General features: G+C 44.8%; 1 protein-coding gene across 2 annotated transcripts in view; it reads left to right on the forward strand.

Annotated features, from left to right (window-relative positions):
• Positions 1-23,278, forward strand: part of LOC118111674 (membrane-associated guanylate kinase, WW and PDZ domain-containing protein 1) — a 36,075-nt gene that overhangs the window by 5,243 nt on the left and 7,554 nt on the right. The window contains exons 2-12 of one of the 2 annotated variants that reach the window (XM_035160481.2): positions 4,101-4,390; positions 6,329-6,445; positions 11,037-11,156; positions 12,843-13,016; positions 14,997-15,195; positions 16,308-16,378; positions 17,319-17,480; positions 18,592-19,102; positions 19,905-20,442; positions 21,060-21,123; positions 21,228-21,641. In XM_035160481.2, coding sequence (XP_035016372.2) covers positions 4,101-4,390; positions 6,329-6,445; positions 11,037-11,156; positions 12,843-13,016; positions 14,997-15,195; positions 16,308-16,378; positions 17,319-17,480; positions 18,592-19,102; positions 19,905-20,442; positions 21,060-21,123; positions 21,228-21,641 — 2,660 coding nt within the window. Of the gene's footprint in view, positions 1-4,100; positions 4,391-6,328; positions 6,446-11,036; positions 11,157-12,842; positions 13,017-14,193; positions 15,196-16,307; positions 16,379-17,318; positions 17,481-18,591; positions 19,103-19,904; positions 20,443-21,059; positions 21,124-21,227; positions 21,642-23,278 lie in introns of those variants that run through there. The other variant, XM_047340085.1, reaches the window with a different exon arrangement.

The raw sequence follows: 23,278 nt of genomic DNA on the forward strand, positions 1-23,278 counted from the left end.
TCGTATATATTGTTTCTCGTGTTAGTGTCAGTCCACAACTTTGCTCTGCATGGAAATTGCTCAATAACTATCAGATGGATTGTCATGAAATGTCCTAACCCATCAATCCATTGTTGTTAGTGAAATACCCTGAAACAGCTAGTCAATAGATTGCAGTGTCATTTGGTACAAACATTTAATAACTAATGTCCATTTAATAACTTTGACTTAAATAACTTATTAACTAAAATATTCCCATCAGCCTCAGCTTCTCATTTTATTAATAATTAGCAAATGTTGGCACACAAACACACTGAACTAGGAGGCCAAGGCTGATTGGTTTTACCATTTTGCATATTGATATCAAATAAATATACCATGTACACAGAAAGGTTCTGCAAACTGCTCACACTTAATGCAGGCAACATATCCCTGATACAGTTGAAAGGAATATTGTTTAACAAAGATCACCCACTTAAAACTATATATTTAGATTCAGAATATTAGAATCATTACACCAAATGTCATGTGTTCATAGATATTATCACGCCACACATGCCTGTTTTGTTTCACAAACATCTCTGGATTATTTCTGGAGAAATTCCCCAAAATGCCAAACAACAACAAATATCTCACAAAGGGGGAAAATCCTGGATCCAAAGCTAAATTAAATTTGTTCTTTCCTGACCCAAACCACCTCCCTCCAAGTTCCCTGGTAATCCGTCCAGTAGTTTGAGTGTAATCTTGCTTAAAAACAAACAAACATACAAACCAACAAATTCACGGAGCGGGGTGAAAACATAACCTCCTTGTCAGAGATGACTATGGACATAATAATTGTACCTGCTATACATCTCTTGTGTATGTTAGCATTGTGAGCATGTTAGCATGCTGACACTGGTATTAAAGAGCTGCAGAGCTGCGAACATGGCTGTAGACTCAGTCCTGTTTAAACCTGAAACATTGTGGGTTTGTGAAAAAGGTCACCATCACACCTTCTCATCAATTTACTGGCACGTGTTGTCAGTGTGAAGTAAAGAACGGCAGAACGGAAGCTTAATTGGTCTCGAAGCAGATTTACCTTCTTTAGATGTCAATTTACTTTTTTTAAATAGACTTGGTTGTCCAATGTGACGAGATAATGTCGCACACCTTCCTCCCCCGGGCCGAAGTGGCAACGCAGCGCTCTGTTTTTAATGGACACAGTAAGATGAGTGTGCAGGACCAGTTTGAAACATCAACACCAGCAGCAGAGCGAGAGCGAAGCAGCGTCAGGGCGAAGCGTGTGTCTGCAGCGGGACGAGTCCAGGCTTCAGTGGACTTGACAGGCCGGGGCTCATTAAACCCCAGTCAGATGCACGAGGTCAAGGCAACTGCAACACACTCCATGCGCATAATGTAAACACACAATCTCGACTGTGTGGGCCCAACGTGATAGGATAATACCCTCAGACATATATTGGTTGTTTTATTTTTAGCATTTTAATCAGTCCTGCTGAGAAATCTTAGATAAAGCAGGAAGAGACTAACAGCTTATAGAATTAAGATCTCGGATTGATGCGCATGGGAATATGTTTTGAATGATTGGATGGAGAAAGTTTATGCTTTTGTTTTCATTCCCGTCTCACGACACACTTAATGCACGTTGCATCACAGCGTTTTCTGTGTGGGTGGACAGACGGACGGCTGGCCGGCTTCGGGGAAGCAGGTCGACAATGTGGCTGCAGAAGGTTTCACAGCAGGGAAGAGGGAGAGTGACTGGGGGCTCTGTTAGATGAGGATGAAATGATAAGCATAATTTCGTGTTAAAACATTATCCTCAAATGCTCTGGAACAGCAGTGACAGCCATTGGCTTTCTCCCCAGCTGCAACCCCGACTGAGGTGCAAGTTGTGTGTTTTGGGATTCTCAATGTTGTGGCAACCAACTCGACCGTTTCCCAAGCTCTGACTCATGTCACCTGAGCTCAAGTCCTATTCCTCTGCCAACCACAGGCTGTGTGATGGTATCTCTATCGGTGCAATCCCCCTTTTCTCTCCTCTCCCTTTAATCTGAGCATTGCAGAACAACACGCTCGATCTATCTGTCTGTCAGTATTGTCACCATATTTCTCTTTTCATCTTTTAATCTGTCAACTCCCTGCTTTCCTCTTCTTCATTTGTCAATTTCTGTTAAAAAAAAACCTCCAGAGACCCCCTCTTTTAGTCGGGCATGTAGGAGAGAGGATAGAAGAGGAAGAGCATTGTCAGATCTGCCAGTCGGATGACCAGTCAATTGGAGAGGATTACTTCTATCCTGTCCTTCTCACACAGTCTCATTAGGTCTGCCGGGCCCAAGGATCCAGGGCGTCCCTGCCAGAGCTGGACAGTGAAACCTCTCCCCTCCCTTCAGAGGGTTGACGCAGCCACGCTGTCACTTAAGAGGATTGCGACCTGTTGAAGTGATTTGTAATTGCTAATCTCCTGACTACAATGGAGTGTTTTCGTGCCAGAACATTGTTTTTACCAAGTTAGCATTGGTGTTCCAAAGTAAGTGAAGGGCAATACTTTGACTTTTTGTGATATGTGATTATTTTTTGTTGAAAGCTAATGAGAAGACTAAACCACTGTTATGTCAGCCCGCAAAAAATGGAGCCATCTCTTCTCACGTGATTCAGCAAATCACGGCTTCTCGCGAGCTCCTTCACTACTGTTTCATGTTTCAAAATAAGAGCCTTGTGCCTTGTATAGCGCAGACATATGAAAGTGGTATCTATTATGCTCCACAAGAAAACAAGTAATAACCCAAAACCTTCTTAATCAATCAAATTTTATTTGTATAGCCCATATTCACAAATTACAATTTGTCTCATAGGGCTTAACAAGGTGTGACATCCTCTGTTCTTAACCCTCAACAAGAGTAAGGAAAAACTACCAAAGAAAACCCTATTAACAGCGGAAGTTTACACTGAAAACAGGGTAAACTACTAGCCCCGGCCCATCTGCAGGGCCAGGCTAGCTATTCCCCCCCGGTTTTAAGTGTTTATGCTAAGCTAAGCTAATCATTTCCTTGAGCTGACAGGTCAAAAGAGCGGAGTCAATCTACTCATCTTACGCTCCACAAGAAAACAAATATGCGTGGTTCCCAAAGTCTTGTAACAATTTCTCCAGTAATGAGATTTCTCCATCATATTGTTTGCACTTTGTGTTTGTCAGCGTGATTCTGTTTGCTCTGTCCTCTGTGTCTCTGTTGTCCTGTGTGTGAAGGTGATAGCACTGCTGTGATACTGTCACAGCAACATTGACCGCTCTCTCCAGACCTCACAGCTGTCACATCACGGACGTCTCAAGAGTGTCAGCCACATCCTCATCCCACACACACAGCTGCTCACCAGGAAGCACGCTGCAGTGAAACTTTATTTTCAGAACAGCTTTGCCTCAAGGCTTCTCACCTTATTGTTTACAAAAAAATCCTACTGTGTCTAACAGACAATAGGGGAATCTGTCTAGAGGAGTACAATGTGCTGACAAACAAGGCAATTACTCATTGTCTAGAACAATCTATGACAATCTATATTCCTGTGAAAGCATCATGCATCTCTGCAGATACAGAAATGAGTCTGGTGTTCAACTGGAGCCACAGGTTCGTTGTCTGCCTGTCAGAATGTGTGTGCCTTCATTGACCTGCTACCTTTATCGAACGCAAACTGGATTTTCCCATGTGACCGAAGATGTGGTGGCATGTGCACTATCTCCTCATTGTGTGTTTACATGTAAACATGACGTCAGCCTGCAGCAAGTGAAATGTGCACGAGGGAAATTCTCAGTCATGTTCTGCGCTGTAGTATGTTTGCATAAAACAAAGGCTCAGTGCCATGTTGAGCCATTCCTGACGTTCAAACTTCCGTGGTGTCAGAGAAAATATCCCCACCTACGAAGCTGGAATTATTCATGACTTGTATGCATTCTGGTGTGAAACCCTGCACCTCCCCAGACCTCAGACGTCGACAGCTGGCAAAGGTTAGATAACAAAAACGACCTTCTAGCTGAAGTCACAGGATCTTTCCCTAGCTGCCCCTTTTTTCTTTATTCTACTGGCTCACCTTCTGCTCACCATCCAATCTTGTTTCTTTTTCCTCTGCAGCTCATTTGCCATGTCTAAGACAGCAGTGAAGAGGCTGCACTGGCGTTCCAGAGTGCAGGACAGCTTTGTCCCCTTGCTGGGCTCGTCGGGGGATCTCGGGGTTGCCGTTGGTGGAGGAGCCGACTATGGAGAGTTTCCCTTTGTCACGTCAGCTCCGGGGGGCGGACTCACAGTGGGGGATATCATCCTAGAGATTGGGGGAACACCTGTGCTAGGGATGACATTAGGAGATGTCCGCGGTGTTCTCAACTCCTGCCCCCATCCTGTCCGCATCAAAACTGTGTCACCAGGTAGGACTCAGCACAACAACTCACCTCTCTATGAATCAGCAGCTCATTGTTTTGGTGGATGTGAAAATAATCATCACACAGACAAGACCCTGTCTTAAACGTATGCGTGCTTTTCTTATGCTAATGGCACTTATGAATAACGAATCATCCATGATAATGTATCTAATCTTTCATTCCCTCCGTAACCCTGCCGACAGTTTAACGTGTTGCTGTTTATGTTGCACACCACTGCACTCGCTTCATCAAGCTACACCCAAACAATCTGTTACGCCGGCGCTCAAGCTGTCATCCATGATAATCTAGCTCGGTAACCCTTCTCTGACTCTCACAAGCCAAATCTGCAGCCTGTAGCATTCCGATGCTGATTTGCACCCGTCAATTAGTCTGAGTGTGTCAAAGCCATCGGTCAATAAGTGGGCGGGGGGTCAAAATTGCTGATGACACATGACAAGAGTATGGCGATGCAGTTGTCTGTCACCCGTAAGGGGCCTTGATGTTCAGAACAGGGGGCTGGGGAAACGGATGTCTTTGTTGGTTCTGAACGGAGCAATATGTCACCGGAGTGTCACCAGACTGCGGCTCCCGATGGCCTTACCTGCCAGATTGATAGCTGATTTGGCCACGGGGGTGTAAATGGGGACCTTTGCTCCTGGTTCCTCTTCTGCTGGTAGATCCATTATCATTTCTGAAGTCCGCCTGGCCCTCCCTGCGCAGGTTGACCGCATACAGGGTAGACAGTGATGGATGAGGTGATCCGCAGAGCTGCTGTACCACACCTCCTCTTACATCCACTAATACTACACCTCACTGTGCTCCTGCACTCACATACTGGACACTAGGCTGCGGGTTCCCCAGAGGCAGGACGCAGGTTAACGGGTTTAGCTCTAATGCTGGTGCTCTGTGGACAACACCAAAGAGTCGTGATATCCTACCAATCACACGTTCACACATTTGTATTTTCCTTTTAGTGGTTTCTGACTGAATTCCACGAGTACATCTTCTCCGTATCGGTGTTAACCTTGACACTGTATGGAGCCTTGTAAGTGATATGTGTGCACGAGGTATCGTCGGCTCATCCAGTTTCAGACAGCGGATGTTCAGGTCTGAATTTTGCTCTTCAATAGACTGGAAAATAGCAGCTGTTTCATAACAAGATGAACAAAAGCCCATTACGTCTCCAAAATGGCAGCTGGGCGAGATTCATTTCCCTTTACAAGCAGCGGCCATATGTGGCCAGTCATACGTAAGTCCAGTTGACTGCCTGCGCTAATAAAGTTATGCCGCTGTGACGACACGGCAACGGTTCTTGTGGCCAGAACCACTGTAACAGACGGTGGGGGAAGAGGGGGTGGCAGGGGCGCAGACTCCTGGGCGGCAGCCTGCGGGGGGGGGGGAGCACCGGCAGAGTGGTCGTCTGTCAGACTGACAAGCTGGAGATGCATCTAGCCCATCCATAACAGCAAGTGGCCTGTCATCAGAGGCCGTAAAGCACTTGAAATGATATTAAGAGATCAGAGAGAGGAAACTGAGCCGCGGTGATCAGCTCTGCCTCCCCCTGGTGACCGCCTCCCACCTGCTTTTTTTGTCTGGAGCAATCAACCTCCGCAGGTCGTTATATATGCATGAGATGGCAGCGTAAACACATTTAAATCCGGGATCTACAGTGCGTTACGTGGTATGGAAAGATCAGAAGGTGTGAATGTGAAAAGTCTGAGGTTGTAAAGCGACCGTGTTAAATCGAGCTTGGTGGGAGCACATTTTATTACTTTGAATAAATTCCAGTCTCTGTTTGACAGGCTGCAAACGAATCTAAGAGTGAACATAATCATCAGACTGTTTATGCGTCCAGAGCTGATGTCTTTATGTGTGTGTGTGTGTGTGTGTGTGTCTCTGCCTCCTCCTCTCCATGCCATACCTGTTTCTTTGCCCTTCCCTCAGGCTCCACATTGTGCAAGGATCTCAGGTTGTATCTGAGTAAGTGCTTCACACCCGGATCAGTGGACAGCCAACTTCAGCAGGTCATCCGAGAGAACCTCTACCTCCGCGCTGTACCTTGTGAGTCCTCTTTTTAATTTGTGCTTCACCTCTTGCCTTTTAGTTCACTGTATTTGACCTTGACTTTGTATATCTTGTCTGATCTTCTACTGGTTCACAGTCTTCCAGTCTCCTGTACAGAACTCCTGTGCATGTTACTGACCTCATTAATTCTATGATAACACATTGCACAGTTGCTGCCATGTGAATATCCTGGTGTTAATTGGACTTTAAGCGCGCAGAACTGTTTCCCACACGTTCTTGTGTCAATGTATGCAAGCAGCTCCAGGCTATTACTTTGTTTGCGTGGTGGTGAGACAGCAGTACATCTGAGAGTTGCTCCGTTTGACAGGTTCTGTTTTATCTGCACAGTTTTTGTATGACCCCCTGAGAAAGAGGCCTGAAGTCAATGCAGGCATTGATGTGCTTGTATAAAAGCAGGCACCATGGCAGCCAAAGGCAGCTAGTTGTAGTGCATCTGTTGCTATCTTAATCCTCTATGATATGACGTCACTGCAAACGGGTCGAGGATATGGAGAGTAGGGTGTTCTGAGTAGGACGACTGTGTGTCTAGCAATGTAACGTCCATGTCTGCTTTGTGTCTGTGGGGTTTTCTTCGTCTTCAGGTGGTTATACGGAGGAGACGGACCCCCTAGTGTGTCTGCAGTCTTAACCTTGCTGTGACTGTGTGGAGTTGTTGCTAATCTCTCTTTTAGTCCAGGAAGTAGGTCATGTGGGACAGCCTGCCACCACGCCACGCAGCGCACTCGTTGACAGAACACGGCACAGGTCAAACCTCACAGGATGGCGAGAGGAAGATAAAACTGTCTGCATCCATATTCACATTATAGCCCGGTGTAATTGCACGTACTCTTATTAAGCTTTCTCATTACTTAGCCATGCATGCGCGCGCATCCTGTTACATGTCCGAGCAGCTGCTCGCAGAGTGAATTGCCCAAATAAACTGTGCTTTTAGCCATTTTCTAATCAGAGTAGGGTGGATCATATCACACAGAAGCTCCGATGAACCAGCTATTTGAGGTTTGGTCAGAGAAGAGATTGTTTTATAGACACAGCATGCACTTTATATCTATAAACAAAAACATTATAGTACAAAATGAAGTCCAGCCTTCCCCAGTGGTCGCTGTTAGACTTTTGCCAACTTCCCATCTCCGAGTGCTCCTTGTAGTAAGAGTGACAACAAGTCAGGCTCAGCCCCCCTGTGTGTAATCCCCTGATCTGCAGGAGATCCCACAGTAAGATGCCGTTGTTCTCGTGCTGACAGCAGCACACGCATGCTGCCCTGATCCCGACACGGCTCGGGAAACCATCTCATCTAATTTCAGAAGCACTTGTAGATATTAAAGATGCCGAAATTTCCGTCCTGTTGTTGTTTTCCCAGCATGGAGGCAGCTGTGTGGCAGGAACTTAAACTGAGGTGTTCCTCATCAGTGGCTCATCGTGGCCCCCTTCAGGACCATGTATGTTCCTCCTGGTTCAGGAGACTCTTCCTCGTATGTTTGTTTGTTCATATTAAAACGTCTGAATCACATAATGTAGATTTATTAGCCCCAGAATCCCATGAAGCGTTTAGCTCACGTCTTTAGAACCTTTCCACTGCAACGAGGCAAAAATAGTGTGACAAGGCTTTTTTTGATTTCAATTTTTTTCATCTAGATGCTATTTCTTCCTCTGAAACCGTGGCTTAGCACCGCTGCGCTATTTAGAGAGTATCTCAATCCCTAAATCCTTTTGATGAGACAATGTTCTCTGATGTTGGAGCTGGCACTGATGCAAGAAATATCATTACAAAGGCTCAGTCAGGAGGCCAGTGCATAAAAATGGAAATGAATGACAGAATTAAGTAAATGCAGACCAGCGTATCAATAATCTAGAAGGAGGGGGAATTCAATTAAAAGCAAATGTCTGTCAGTGCCAAAGTGGAGGAGGGGCTCACTGCAGTCTCATGGCTCTGTGTGTTCATACTCAGGATGTTTACTGTGTAGTGTAGAGCAGGTAGACGTGTGTGGACTCCTTTGATACTGCTTTTCTATATCATGCTTAAGAAAATTTGCCTCTTTCCTCTTTTCATTGGTACGCTGCTCCGTGTGCAGGGTTTGCAGACATCACATTACCCTCCTGAACTCTCCCATCCACATTTGTATAATTGCAGCAGCCGCTCGTACATGTGCCCTTGGATAATTCAGAGCCAATGTCATGGTTTCAAAGCTCCGTCTCCGTCTGCCCCCATCCCCGCCACAAAAGACTTTTTCTAATTGTCTTCAGAGTGAACCAGAGATAAGAAACATCATCATTTAGTCATTCTAATGCGCCCGCTGCGGCGTTGTCAGGCGGACCGTCTGTGGCCTTTTCAACCGTACGACTCATTGTCAGTTATTTGTGCGCAGCGATCTTTGACAGACAGCTCCTCTCTGAGTGTTGATACAGAGGTCTGTGTAATTACCTCTTCAATCCGTATCTCACCCCAGTCCCAGGGGGGATCAGTGTGCGGCGCCTACAGGGACGGGGCGGGCGAAGAAGAAGATGTCAATAATCCATCCTGTCCCCCCCCGCTGACATGTCATATATATCTCGGAGGAGCGAGCATAGATAATGAATCCCTGCCTCGCCCCGTATCAGCTGGAGAGACGCTGTGTGTCCTGAGGGGAGGAGAAGAACTACACACACACATTCAGATGAGATTTGATATCAGATCTTTAATTAGACACAAGGACCTCTATATATTCCTTTATCTGGGTGCCAGCACAATCTTGGCAGTTGTGAACAGTTAACTTTTGGAATTTCTTTTGATGCCAGGGATGCAAGCGTTACGTTGGTGCGGCAAAGCACTAACTCAGAAAAAGGCTGATACAGGATCAGCAGCTGATTGATGGGTTGATTGATCAATTAGTCTAAGAACAGGAGATTAGTCAGCAACTATTTTGATTATTGATTTTCTCGTTTTTTTTTTAATCACTTTTATGGAAAAATCTCCAAACTGCAGTGTTTTATAATTCTGAATCTTTGTTGGTTTTCTCCTTTGATGGTAAACTGAATATCCTTGTTTTTTTGACTGTTGCTCATCCAATCAGATTTAAAACTGTGATGATCTTACTAGTTCCTGAAATCTCAAAGACACAATTCATTCATCAAAAGAATCCACAGTTTAATCACTAGTGAAGCCAGTGTTGTTTCTGTAAATGCATTTGTCGCCTAAAGCCACGAATGCTGCTTTTTTTTGCTTTTGTGATGCTCAGCAGTCAGAGCGTGTGGACACATTCTAACAAAAAAAGGATTTAGCTCAACAAAAATAGCTTTACTACTGCTGGCACGAAATGGTCGGGACACGTACTGTAAAGTAAACACACTGCTGCAGAGAGAAGAGGTCAAGCGAATGGAGATGCCTGATGCTCTTTAATGTTTGTGTGTGTCCAGTCCTTTGTGTCTGCGTGTCGACATGTATGTGTGTGTGTGAGTGCGTGCTCTGTGCAGTCCTGCATGTGTCATTGTGGCTGGGAGAGCAGCTCCCAGGACAGCAGTGCATTAATCATGGGTTTTATAGGGTAGCTGGGTGTGACTCCTTCCTGTCGCCCCACACTGACATCACATGTGCTCCTCCAGGAGAAGGACGGAGATTCGTCCTTAGTTTGGGCTTTGCTATGATTTCCTTTTTTTTTTGTCTCGTCTGTTTGGGAAAGGAATTACTCGTCTCAAGGTCAGAACAGGCGCCTTGTAGTTCAGTTTCACAAGCCAAACGTGATATGTTTCACACTACAGGCCTGGACATGCATGTAATGATTCCGTCTGTAAATCCTGGGTGAAAATACAGCAAACACAGGGACTTAGCTCCGTCCTGTGATAATGTGGGACGCTTTTCCTGCTGTGATTGGGACTCACTGCTCTCTCTCTCTCTCTCTCTCTCTCTCTCTCTCTCTCTCTCGCTCTCTCTCTCTCTCTCTCTCTCTCTCTCTCTCTCTCTCTCGCTCTCTCTCGCTCTCTCTCCCAGGCCAAGGTCAATGTGAATCAATTACGATGACAGACCATTGATCATCCGAGTGATTCATCTTTGCACCGGCGATAGAAAGATTTAAAGACTTTCACGGTGCCTCATAAATGTTTAATTCTGTTCTTAGTGATCTTTTCATAAGGAAGAGGCCTTGGTGAAGGCCTGCTGTCATTATTATGCACTTTAGACCAAAGAGCACATTTTGGTTTGTAGGTGGACGCTGTGTCGACCTGGGACGGATGTTACATCAGGAGCGAGATGATGTAATCAAAGTGGTCACTTGATAATTGATATTATCAATTTATGCTCAACCTCTATTAGTTTTTTCTTCTTGAGATTATTTACGATGATAAATACAACTGCCTCGGAGCCGTTAGTGTTGCATCTTACTGGACTGTCTCCGTATCATTTGTCAAACTAATGCTTGGACTATTTATAGATGCTGAGTCGCTGTTTTGTTTAACCACAGTGACTCAGATTGAAAACTCCCGATGTGAGGAACAGGCTTTGATTAATTAACATGTCATCCATAAAGGAGCGAGCCGTTTTTCTCCCCACGTGGCTCTGATGTATAACATCATATTTCCTGTTGTCTCCGTCTCTCAGGTACAACCAGGCGTCCCAGAGACGGAGAAATCTCAGGGGTCGACTACAACTTTGTCTCCATCGAGGAGTTCTTCTCCCTGGAGGAGTCAGGAGCGCTGCTTGAGAGCGGGAAGTTTAAAGGTGAACACTTGGAAACCTCTTAGTTAAAGTATATTGTGATTCATCATGCAGTGTAGATTGGGTAATTATCCTCGTGCTTTTAATCATAATACTTATTATTATTAAAGTGAATACTGGAAAGATATATAAACATACATCAATGTAAATTATTGACAAAAATCAGAGGATCAAAGCTAAAAATCGCAATAACGTTCAATCAAGCTGCACCCAATTTCACACACTCATAGATATCAGCTCTCTTAATAGGTTTGTTTCATCAAGACCCATGAATAATTCAACTATTCATAATTAAAATGTTGAAAATGCCCAACGTGCAATGAAAGTGATGAAAAAGGTCTGGATCCATCACCTGATCCAGATCTGCACCAAACTTTTATTTAATGAGTTCTTCCTTGACCCATAATGCATCATTCTACCAACTTTCATGGTAATCTGTGCAGTTGTTATAGTTTAATCCTGCTAACAAACAAACAAACAAACCAACAAGCAGCCAAATAGACAGGAATAAATACATAACCTCCCTGGATGTGGTAAAAATAAGATATTATCACCTTTGCAAGTTGTTATCAGTTCATATAACTGATATTGCCAGGTAAATATTTATGCTGTATATCTAAAAAAAATAGTCTGACATTTGAGGAGAGCTTTAAAGAAGATATCTCATATCTCGCTCTCATATCCAGCAGTAAATTTGATGCGACAGCCGTCGGGCAGTTGGCTCCGCATATCATAAAGACTGGAAACAGCTTTTTTTTTTACCTTTTGGGCCGAGCCAGACGAGCTGTTTCCCCTTTATTCCTGCCTTAATGCTAAGCTAAGCTAACACTGTGCTGCTTGTAGCTTCATATGAACCACACAGGCATGACAGGCGTATTCATATTCTCATGTAGTTTAAGTAGGAAGTAAAATGAGTAATTATGTTTCCTGAAATGTCAAACAGCCCCTTTTCAAGAACGCTTCTTATTCATATGCTCATTGTGTTCACTGCCAATTAAAGATTTAAAAGTTTTTGTGTTGTGATAAATGAGGTTTACATTATTGATAACATGAGGACAGTCGGTGGTGAAGTCTCGTGTGCGGTCTGGCATATTAATGCCTTCAGGTGTTGCTTACCTCGCATCCAGCAGGCTCCTCCCCTCCCGCACGGGTCAGAGTCCTGCCGCTGATTAAAAAGCCTCCATACATTAGCATCCATAATTTATAAGAGTTTAATGGGAGCAATAAATGTCATCCTCCCTGGCCTCACGTGTGACATTGACAGACACATCACCACATCAAAGCAGTGGCGAGCAGCAGCAGCGCAGTGCGTGCAGCAGCCTGCAGAAGCTGCAGTAAATGGTGACGGCTGGTGACCTTGTTGCCGAGTTCACTAATCTAATGTTTCCCCCTCAACCCATTCGGATCTCCATGAGCCAAACGGGAGGGGTGGAGGTAATTTCATTTCGTGGAGCAGAACATAGAACATATGCAGTGGGCGATCTCAGGGGAAACATAATGCACATACATACATGTAGTATGTGCTCTGCTACTGAATATTTGAATATACAATCCTTTGTTCAACTCAGGACCACAGGGACCGCAGAGCATTTTCACCTATTTAGATTTTGACCAAATAAACACTTCAGTGTATTTCATTTTCCATTTTAACACGTTCAAACTGGGTTTTCTCCCGTCCTTCTGTCCCAGGGAATTATTACGGGACACCTCGGCCCGTCCACATCAGCTCGGACAGCCCCCCCATCACCTACCAGGAACACCGCAACCTGCTCAGAAAGTTCCGCACACGCAGCAAATCGCTCAGCAACCTGGAGAAGGCTGGGGAGGAGGGTGAAAACAGCGAGGACGACTCGGGCCTGTCCGGCAAGTGTCTCTAACGCCAAGTTTGTATGAGAGGGCAAAGGCATGTATGTAAATCTAAAGCCCAACCTAGTAGTAGTTGCTTTTAATGGTGGAAATACAATAGATATATATTATACGAGGATTTCTACATAAATTCTACATGATAAAGCCTGTACAGCAGCCAGCAGCTAAATGCTACATTGTGCCTGTATCTATAGCCCTGCTCTCTGATACCCAAATTAATCAATCATTAGCCCGATTAGTATGCTCTGAACTCTCAGCGGGTCTGTGGCCTCATCGATTGCTGAATCACCTCCAAAGGAAGGTCAGGCAGCCCGGAGGTGGAGCGGGTAGAGCAGGCGAGGAGGTGGGGGGGGGACAGAGGAAATCCTGTGATAAAGATGTAGAAAGTGTTTGTGAATTAAATCAGGAAGCTGTTCTCATAGTGGAAGAGTCAACACTGGGTTGTGAGAGAAACTTTTTCTCCATGATAATGAGAGAAAATACAAATAATTAGAATTTTTGATGTGACGGATGAGTCATTGTACCAGATATGGTTATTTATGTAAAAGAGATGGTTTAAAAGGCGTTTTATTCACTAGTGGTGGAAGAAGTATTCATCACTTTATTCAAGAAGAAATAAAATCCATAAAAAAAGTGCGGGCCTTTAGTCAGAATTGTGTTTTTGCTGATAAAACAGCCAAATGCACTTCATGCCAAAAGTAAGGTGCTTCACTAAAATATATATTAGGTTGTTAATATTGATGCACTGATGTATGAACAGTACTTTGCTGTGGAGGCGGTTTTGCCTGATTTATATAGTGGGTCTCCACTTGACGTCAAGAGTCAGTTTGAAAAGAAGAAAAAATGAAGTTCTGCTTCATTAATTTGTATTTAGAGGACATTTCTGTTATATTTAAATTAATATATTAATATTTACCAGATCAATAAATAGATATTTATAGATTTGACCTGTTTTTATTTAAATCAAACCATCTCAGAATTTTAGAGGGTAAACTTTGTGACAAGATTATTTACGTAATTGAACACAAAGACATGAATGGTAAATAATGTATTTATTTTATTAAGATAGGATTTTATATTAAAGTAAAGATATTCTAAAATATAATCTGCAAAAGTGACAACTTTTGTCTTTGAAATGTGTGAATAGAAGAATAATGTAGCTTAAAGTGGAAATACTCAAGTTACAAATACCATGAAATTGTACTTAAGTGCAGTTCTTTAATAAATCTTCTCAGTTACTTTTGTGTTATGACATTTATGAATTACTATGTTGATAAAGTGATGGTGACAAAAACACTGGAGCAGAAGAGTTGCACAGTGTGTCTGAGATCAGATGACTGGGGTACGAGAGCGAGGCAGGGACACAGAGCTGTGGTGGCGGAGGTAGAGAAGGTGGAGGCACGGAGCCAGGGTGGTGCAGGAGATAGAGAGAGGAGAGAGGAGAGAGGAGGATGAGTGGGAGGTGAGAAATGCAGGCGGGCAGAGATCCAGACAGTTAGGGACGTGCTCCAAACAGGCAGGTAGGGCAGCAGGCAGCCGGGATGGAGTGGGAGCGAGCCGCCCAACACCCTGACCTCTGCTGAGTCATTTTCTAAAGTGTTGCTGTGTGTGTGTGGGTGGCGGTTGTCGTGTGCAGCGGGACTCGGGACGCCCTGCGTTGTGTCGGACGGATCTCAGATCCATAGAGCTCAAGGCTGAAGGACAGCTACAAGGACAGCCGGGCAGAAAATATGCTTATTTCTCCAACTCTACTCGTACGGCATGCACGGTCACACACTGTGCCTCCTCGCAGGGAGGACAAAGCCGGCTGAGATGCTGACCTCAGGTCTTTTCTCTGACAACCCCCAATGGAATTTCCAGCATCGGGTCACGACCCATTGCAGAAGAAAACCTTCTTGCCTCCTGCATCTGTTCGATAATGTGCCACCGTTTTATTTATTAATTTTCGAATGTTTCTTCTTCTCACTATCATCGCAGGGGGCTCTGCAGGTTTGAGCAGCAGCGTCCGACCCAGCCACCGCTCCCCCGGGCGACCCCGTGCATCCAGCAGCGGCGGGGAGGGCAGTCCCATCGTGAACGGGATCATCATCAGCAGAAGCGGGGCCAGGGTCCGAGCTGTGATGCCTGATCACTGGGAGCAGGCCTTCAGTGATCCAGGAGAGTCTCATTACATAGAGTGAGTCTCCACCTGGTCCTCACAACACAGGCAAAGGACCAACATATTCGGAAATGTGCTTATTTTCATTCATGCAGTGAACTAGGTGTGAACAGGAGAGAGTTAGCCTATGCACACATAAACTAGTATATTTTTCTACATTATCTAAAAACAAAAAGTTGTGGTTTTGCTGTCACCACTAAAATCTGTTACTCCTTAAACTCAATTCTAATCTAAAACACAGAATTCAAGAAACAGTATTTTGAAGAGAAGGAAAAACGTCTTTGATAATTCACAATGTGAGGAAGAGAGTCTGACAGATGCCAATATTAGAGAGTAAAAAAATTCCCAATATCAATTTATCCCCCAGTTCCTAAAATCAAACACCTTAATTCAAAGAAATGTAATAGAATCTTGATATTTTACAATTTAACCATAAACTTATTAGAATTTGAATCAAGAAAATAAACATGTGTACATAGGTGGTCCTTTGTTAACATGTTTGTTGACATTGTATTGATCAATTTAAAGAAATTCTATACACCATTTCAAACAGCCAATGCTGCGTTGCTTATTCTGTCAAAGAAAAATTTTCATATCGACAAACATTAACCCAGATAGGATTCGTGTGTGAGCGGCTCACATCGGCCAGTTTTCATTCAGGCTCCAGTCAGGAGGAATCGGCCTTTAACACAGGAACCTCCTGTAAACTACAACTTGCCGGTTTTGTACTTTTTACATGGATTAAAAAACAAGCTACTGTATATCCTGTTATTTATTGAGCTTCACATGTGCAGGAAGGCAGATTTCCTGTGTCTCCCTGTTTAAAGTCTTACCTAATCAGTTCCTGCCCCCCCCTACATATTTAATGGACAGCCGAGATAACAGTATTGATCTTCTGGTCTGACGCTCAGGAAAAAAATGCTATTAAGCCTGTTACCTAAAACGTCAAACTAATTATTCAAACGTGCTCTGAATACAGAAGCGCTGCGGTGCCAAGTCGTCCTGACTGTCTACGGTGTGTAGGCTCCTCTCGGTTCTGCCTGTGATGCATTCCGCTGCTGCCATGTTATATTCAATACTGAAGAGGGTGTCTTTTCTTTAACCCCTTTTCTCCCCTTTGTCTCGACAAGTCGCAACCCGAAGACGAGCAGCTGGCAGAGTCCTCGAGCCTTAAGCAGGGAGACGGTCTACAAGAACGAATGTGAGCGCCCATTTGTTTCTTCCTTTCTCTCGGTCGGGATGTAATTATTCCAACGCTGGTGACACATTTAACTGTTGGACCGCTTCAGTGCAGCTACGTGTTTGTCAGGAACGGAAGCAACGAGACACAGCCGGCTTGTTAGAGACAAATGAGACGGAATGAGCTTTTAGCTGAACAGAAACGTGTAAGTGATTAGGGCCTAAAGCTCGACGCTGCTGGCCCAGAGCCAGACTCGCTGCTGTGGCGGGCAGCGGCGACACGTGACCGGCAACTTGATTTTATAATTTGGTCACATGACTCCGCTGGTAGGAGAACAAGGGCATCGTCTAGTTTTTCTGATGTCTGTCTGACATGGCTCGTTGCACAGTGTGAGAAAGCCATCTGTTTATGATGCTGTGACTCCAGCTTGGGAAGTGCAGTACCCGCCTCTCTCCAGAAGACGGTGACATAATCGCCGTTGGGGCCTGAGATACCTGCTTGTGAATCCAAACCCACAACTGTGTTAAGCTCGAGGAAATTGCTGCACCTACGACAACTTTACAGAAACAAGGATAAAGTAAGAAGTAGAAATGTTTTCAGTGGGATAACATTTCCCACAGATTTGGTGACGTGAAGTAACAGTAAATAAAAAATACCCAGATTACAGTGTCGAGTTGGGTCAGAGTAATGGATTACGTTCTTGATTTTAGCCTATAATGGCTCCTGCTTCTAATGCAGTCTTTCCACCAAACACTTTGCGTGCGTGTATATTTATTTATACGTTTTTTTTTTTGTTAAGAGCCATCTGCCGATTGGTTTGCCGTGTTCTTGTCCTGCGCTCCTGAACCCCATCAGTTCTAACCATTAAGTTATATAAACACACGGGACTGTGTCGGCGTGTTCTCATCCTTCTCTCTTGCTGTGCATCTCTTTGCTCCTGTGCGTTCCGGTGACTTGCCAGGGTTCACGGATCAGCCCGAGGAGCTCCGGGGTTTCCCCGTGCACACGCTTTTGACCAAGGGCTCCCGAGGGTTTGGTTTCAACATCGTGGGGGGCAGCAGGCTGAGAGAGTTCCTCCAGGTCTACAGTGTGACGTCCAGCGGACCTTCAGCTCTCAAGACAGGTAAAAACACAAATCAGCCGGGGATGGTTCCTGCATGGGAACGCTAGAGGAAGTGTATTCATGTCAGAAAGATAAGTGAGATTAATCCTTTGGAAGACGATATCCACTGAAGGGTTTTATCTTTAGACTCAAAACATAAAAAGATGTGACTGAGCGCTGTGCTATTAGTGATTATAATAGACTCGTTACAGCTGCAGACTGAGATAAGTAATTATGCTAAATGCTGCAAAATGTGGAAACAGAACATATTTTCATTAGTGGTGTGTTTTTAACAGCGTGACGCCGTAGTTCTCGATCTCCACTCTCTGGGATTATACTTCTGGATGTTTCTGATCTCCCGCAGCAAAAGTGTGTATCACAAACGGCCCTTAATCCTCAGGGCTAGCACACGATAATCTAGCTATCATAACACATGCATATGCAGCGGTACACACACACACACACACACACACACACACACACACACACACACACACACACACACACACACACAACACACAATTCAGCCATTACGTTGACTTGCATCAATTTCCTCTAGACCGTGGATTACTCATCACAGGCTTAACCCTTACCTTAACCTTCCCGTTACCTTCAACTCTAATGATGTACATGAGGGGGACCTGCATTTTGTCCCTGTATTGTAACCGTGTAAACAGATTTAAGTCCCCTCAACATAAATCACACGCACACACACACACACACACACACACACACACACACACACACACACACACACACACACACACACACACACACACACACACACACACACACACACACACACACACACAGATATTACCCCTCTGGAAGCCAGGGCACAGGCTGTCTCTGCAGGGACTGATCTAGTTCATAAATGTTAATAGGCTGGTTTAGAGGGATTAGTTGGTTGGATTAGTCCACACCCACACAAAACACACAGACAGTGTTTCATGTGCAAACTACACTTATCTGCTCACTGGAGCATATGAAAATGGTCAGCAAAGTTCAACCAGTGAGATACAGACTCTCAGATGGTACAATTTCTGCTGCAGATAATAAAAAAAATGCAAATTGTTGTAATAAATGTGTTTTAGTAGTATCTCCATCCATGTGCTTCCCTCTGTTTCACTAGCGGACATCCTGGTCTACATCAATGACGTCTGTGTGTTGGGGGTGTCTCACAAAGAGGTGGTGGAGATGCTCAAGTCGGTGCCTGTGGGCCACAGTGTGGATGTCGAGGTCAGAAGAGGGTACCCCATGCTCTATAACCCCGACGGCTGCCCCAAGCAGCCCCCGCCAAGGCTAATGGACAGCGGGGAGCCCATCCTGCCCCCCACCACCACCCAGCCTCACCAGCTACCTCGCCTCCCAACACCCACCCCCCAGCACTTCACCTTCAACGGAGTCCACAGCGAGAGGAGCTACATGGAACCAGGGGTGACTCTGGATGCGAATGGAAACGCGATGTCGTTCGCCATCAGGCAGCCGCCTCCATACCGACGCTCCAGTATGAGCAACGCCGCCTCCTCGCCCCCCATGCGCCCGCCTCGCTCCCTCAGGAGTTTAGCCAGGCTGCAGTCGCTGGACCAAAACCTGGCGAGCCAGAGTGACAGCGAAGTTGTTTCTGCGATCGGCTCACACAGGTAACACCGTCACGTGTAACACAACTGACAGTTGAACAGACTCATGCTGGTGCAGAGGGTGTGATTGGGAAGTGCATAAATTTGAATTTGTAATGTTCCCCCTTAAGTGTTTCATTAAAATAATTGCTGGTTGATTACAGTGATTTGCAAGCGAGTCTCTATTTATAGCATTTTAGTGATTCTAATATTGGATTAAAATATCATTTCAAAGTTCACCTGTAATTTCAAACTCCATCTTTCAAATTGAGGCATATCTGTTTGTCTTAGATGAGACTTAATGAGAAATGTGATTTAGCTCAGTAATAATTATTGAGTGAGGGACTGTGGTTGAACTTGTAGTTGTTGAAAATGTATGTTGTGTAGATATAACTATCGAGTTTCACTCCACTGGCAGATCAGACATGAGAGTAACTGCACCACTGTTCATTCATTCATTAGCTAATCAATGATTCACTTTGATCATTGATTTTGATCTTTTTAATCTGTTTTCAAACACATTTGCCAAATGATGTTCCAGCTTCTCAAATGTGAGGTTTTGTTGTTGTTTGTAAAATCTTAAAATATTAGTCAACGACGTGTCTTTGGTTTTTCTCTGACAAAACAACCTGTAAAAGTAAAGTGCAGTAAACCATGGATCAGATCAGGAGCTCAGACCCCAACTGGGCCCCAAGATGTGAGGGAAACTCTAGGAAACTGCACTTTCTTTCATTTTACAGGCTAAAAACAATTAATCAAAAAAGTGGAACAGTAATTTCTTACTTATTTACTATTGATTTGAACTCTCCTTCCTCTTCTTCGTCAGGGCTTCAATGATTCGTAACCACAACAACAACTCACTCTCAACACCCCCCCATCCCGTACGATACGGCACGTCCAAGTCATCTGAGAGCGACCTGTCCACCTGCACCCTGTCAGGGTCCCGTCTGCCCCTGCCTCAGTCGCCCAGGAGGCCCGTGTCCTCGCCCTGCGGCCCCCGCGGCGCCCAGTCCCACGTCTTCAGACAGCAGACCTCCCACCTCAGGCCTCCTCCCTCCTCTGACAGCCCCTACCACCGTGGCATCGGCGGTTTCCATGGCAACACCAGCCCCACTGCGAGCCCCGGCAGTGTGTCCTCTCCCGGGGCGCTGAGTGTGGGCAGCGGAGGAGAGCTGGTGCCAGTGGCCTTGGCTCAGGCCGAGGGAGACAGAGGCCTCGGCTTCAGCGTGACGGCCGGCGGCCAGGGAGGCAGGATGACGATAGTGAAAAGAGTCTGGGACAGGAAGCAGTGCAACTCTCTGCAGCCAGGGGATGCTATTGTCAAAATCAATGGAGCTGATATCCAGAGTCTGAGCTTTTCACAGGTAACTGGAGAGCGAATGAGAAGAGAAGTCACGTGAACTGAGCTCATATAGGGTTATTGGCTTTAAAATGTTTCATCCAAGCACCGACTTGGAGTTTACAGGCGTTTGTGACGTTCTCCTCTACGATGATTTCACCTGAATTATTGCAGTGATACTACAATATTCGACAAAAAGCAAAAATGAGAGAATCACATATTTTTTGGGTGTAATGATTTTGTTTTTCTCATCCTCTCATTGTTGAGCACTGAGATCAAATATAATAAATCACCAGTATGCTGCTTTGAGTCAGATGGATAGATAGATGGATAGATAGATGGATGGATAGATGGATGGATGGATAGATAGATGGATGGATAGATGGATGGATAGATGGATGGATGGATAGATAGATAATAGATAGATAGATAGATAGATAGATGGAAGGATAGAAATTCCTGTGTTACAAGCCGGGTATCAGGCACATAACACACTATACACATACTCCCCTAAAACTATACAAAATATATGAATATATATATTATATAGAGTGTGGGTGTGCAACTATACCACCTTAAAATGTATTGAATATAACCCAACAATCAGAATTACTCACAATATACTTGTATATTTGTTCACAGGTACAAACGGTTCTCCAGGAACACACCAGACAGGGAGAAGTCGTCTTACTGGTTTACAGAGGAGGTAAATGATTCACATCTGTTACAGATTTTTGAAAACCGATAATCAAGTTTTTGTCATTGTGGCTGAATTTATCTCGATTATTTCTATTTCTCTGTCATCATCAGGCATCTATCACTCAGCCGTCTCCCCCGGCTCTGCTCGGAGACTCCCCCCGCCTCTCCTCCGCCCCCCTCCTCCACCTGTTGGCTCAGATGACTCCAGTCTACTTCCAGAAACTCTGCCTTTGCCCCGCACCTCCATGAGCACTCCTTCATCTCCAGCCCGGACGCGTTCCTCGCTCGTTCAGAGCACCAGCTTCTTGGAGTCGATTCCGGTGACCCTGACGATGGAGCCCAAAGACTGGATCAACACGGGCCTGGAGGACGAGGCGGGTGGCGTCACGGTGCCTGATTCGGGTCTGGCGAGGCAGGGGGGTGAGCAAATTCGACCACTGCGGGGGTTTGACGTGGAACTCAGGAGAAAGCCAGGAGAGGGCTTTGGGTTCGTCATCGCCTCTCAGGATGTGGAGAACGGCAAAGGTGAGAGCCAACAAGTGGTAGATTATACTGTGTTAACATGCTTAGAATAAAACGTTTTGCTTTCATGAAACTCTGCTCACTTCATTGGGTCATTTTCAGTAAAGACTGGACGGGCATTAGTTGAACTTTTCCCCGGCCAATAGAAACATTTGGTAACCTGCCCGGGGAAGCAGGTTTCATTTGGACGCCCTCGTGGACAGATGCACCATTAGGGAATTACAGATTAAGAAGGGGTCACTGTGGCCACAAGCCACCAGATGAGTCACGATGAATCATGAACTCTTCGGTTATAAAGTGTTTGTCCAGGTCAGTTTTATTGACATTGTTGAAAGAATCACAGCGGCATCGACTATTTTCCATGACTGGAATATTGTGAACTTCACTTTTGGTTTTTTTAAAAGCTCTAAATGTTTTACGGCCTTGACATACTGTATGTTATGATTTGGTGCTATACAAATAGAATAGAGTTGAATTGAATCATCTGATCTCATCTTTATCTGATTACTTCAATAACCAATAAATAAATAAATACATAAATAAACTGGACAACCTCCACAAAGGCCCAATCGTCCCTTTAAACCCTGTCAATCTGCTCTAAACTCCACACACTCATTAATATCAGTCCCCTAATTATGCCTGATTTTAAGACCCTGGGAAATCAGTTAAAATGTCAAAAAAACACCCGACCTCGCAAAGTTAAATAAAGTGATGAAAAACTTCTCCATGTGTATGTTGGGACAGTTAACAGCCGTCTACCTGATGTCCTGAGAGGCCGAAAGGGTTCGTACGTTTAAAAAATAATGACTCAGAAATGTATTTTGGTGTGAAGCCTTTTTAAGAGATTAGAGAAGTAGTAATTCAAACTTAACTCTCTGACAAAATGGAAGCCAATGAGAAGTGTGGAAGAGATTGTGACTCACCGGACGTCCTCTGGAAGCCCTTTTCTGGATGATGATGCAACGCCTCACTCTTTAGGGATCTGACGATACTCTGTGGGATCAACATTCAGAATCTCATTCGTGTCCAATGGCCTCGTTTAAATAATAGTTTTTGAAAATGTGTTTATTGAGTCGATACTCTTCTGTGTGATGATTGTCTCACATCAGCACAAAGTGTGGAGACAGTGGGACACAACTATAACTCTGTCCAAAGAAAGAACCTGCACCTTTAAAGGGCAGTTCACCATTCATCTTTTTATTGTTTTTACGCACGTTATTGTATTGATTTAAACAAACTAAAATAAAATCAGCGCACAGACATGAGAGTGGTATCGATCTTCTCACCGAACTCCTGGGAACAGAAGGAACAAGCGCTCGTCTTTAGGAAGCTCACAGGTTATTCACAGATCTTATATCAGCCTGCGCTCTGCTCATTTCAGTCTGTGAGCTGCATTGTCTGAGTGACCTTTTGTTAAAAGTATCGCATCCATCTCACTCTGTGCTTCTGTGACCTGACAGGACACCGAGGCTTGTTTATGCGAACACATCCCGTCCTTATTAGCTTTAAGTGTAGTGCTTATGAATAGCAGGAGAACCGCAGCATCCCCCCCCCCGTGATGTATTGCCCCCTCTCCCCTTCCCACGCCTCGTATTGGCTGCGCTGTTCCAGTTTGATGCAGTTCAATTTGCTTTATGGCC

This window comes from Hippoglossus stenolepis, chromosome 6 (assembly GCF_022539355.2).
Source record: "Hippoglossus stenolepis isolate QCI-W04-F060 chromosome 6, HSTE1.2, whole genome shotgun sequence".
Taxonomy (NCBI): Eukaryota; Metazoa; Chordata; class Actinopteri; order Pleuronectiformes; family Pleuronectidae; genus Hippoglossus; species Hippoglossus stenolepis.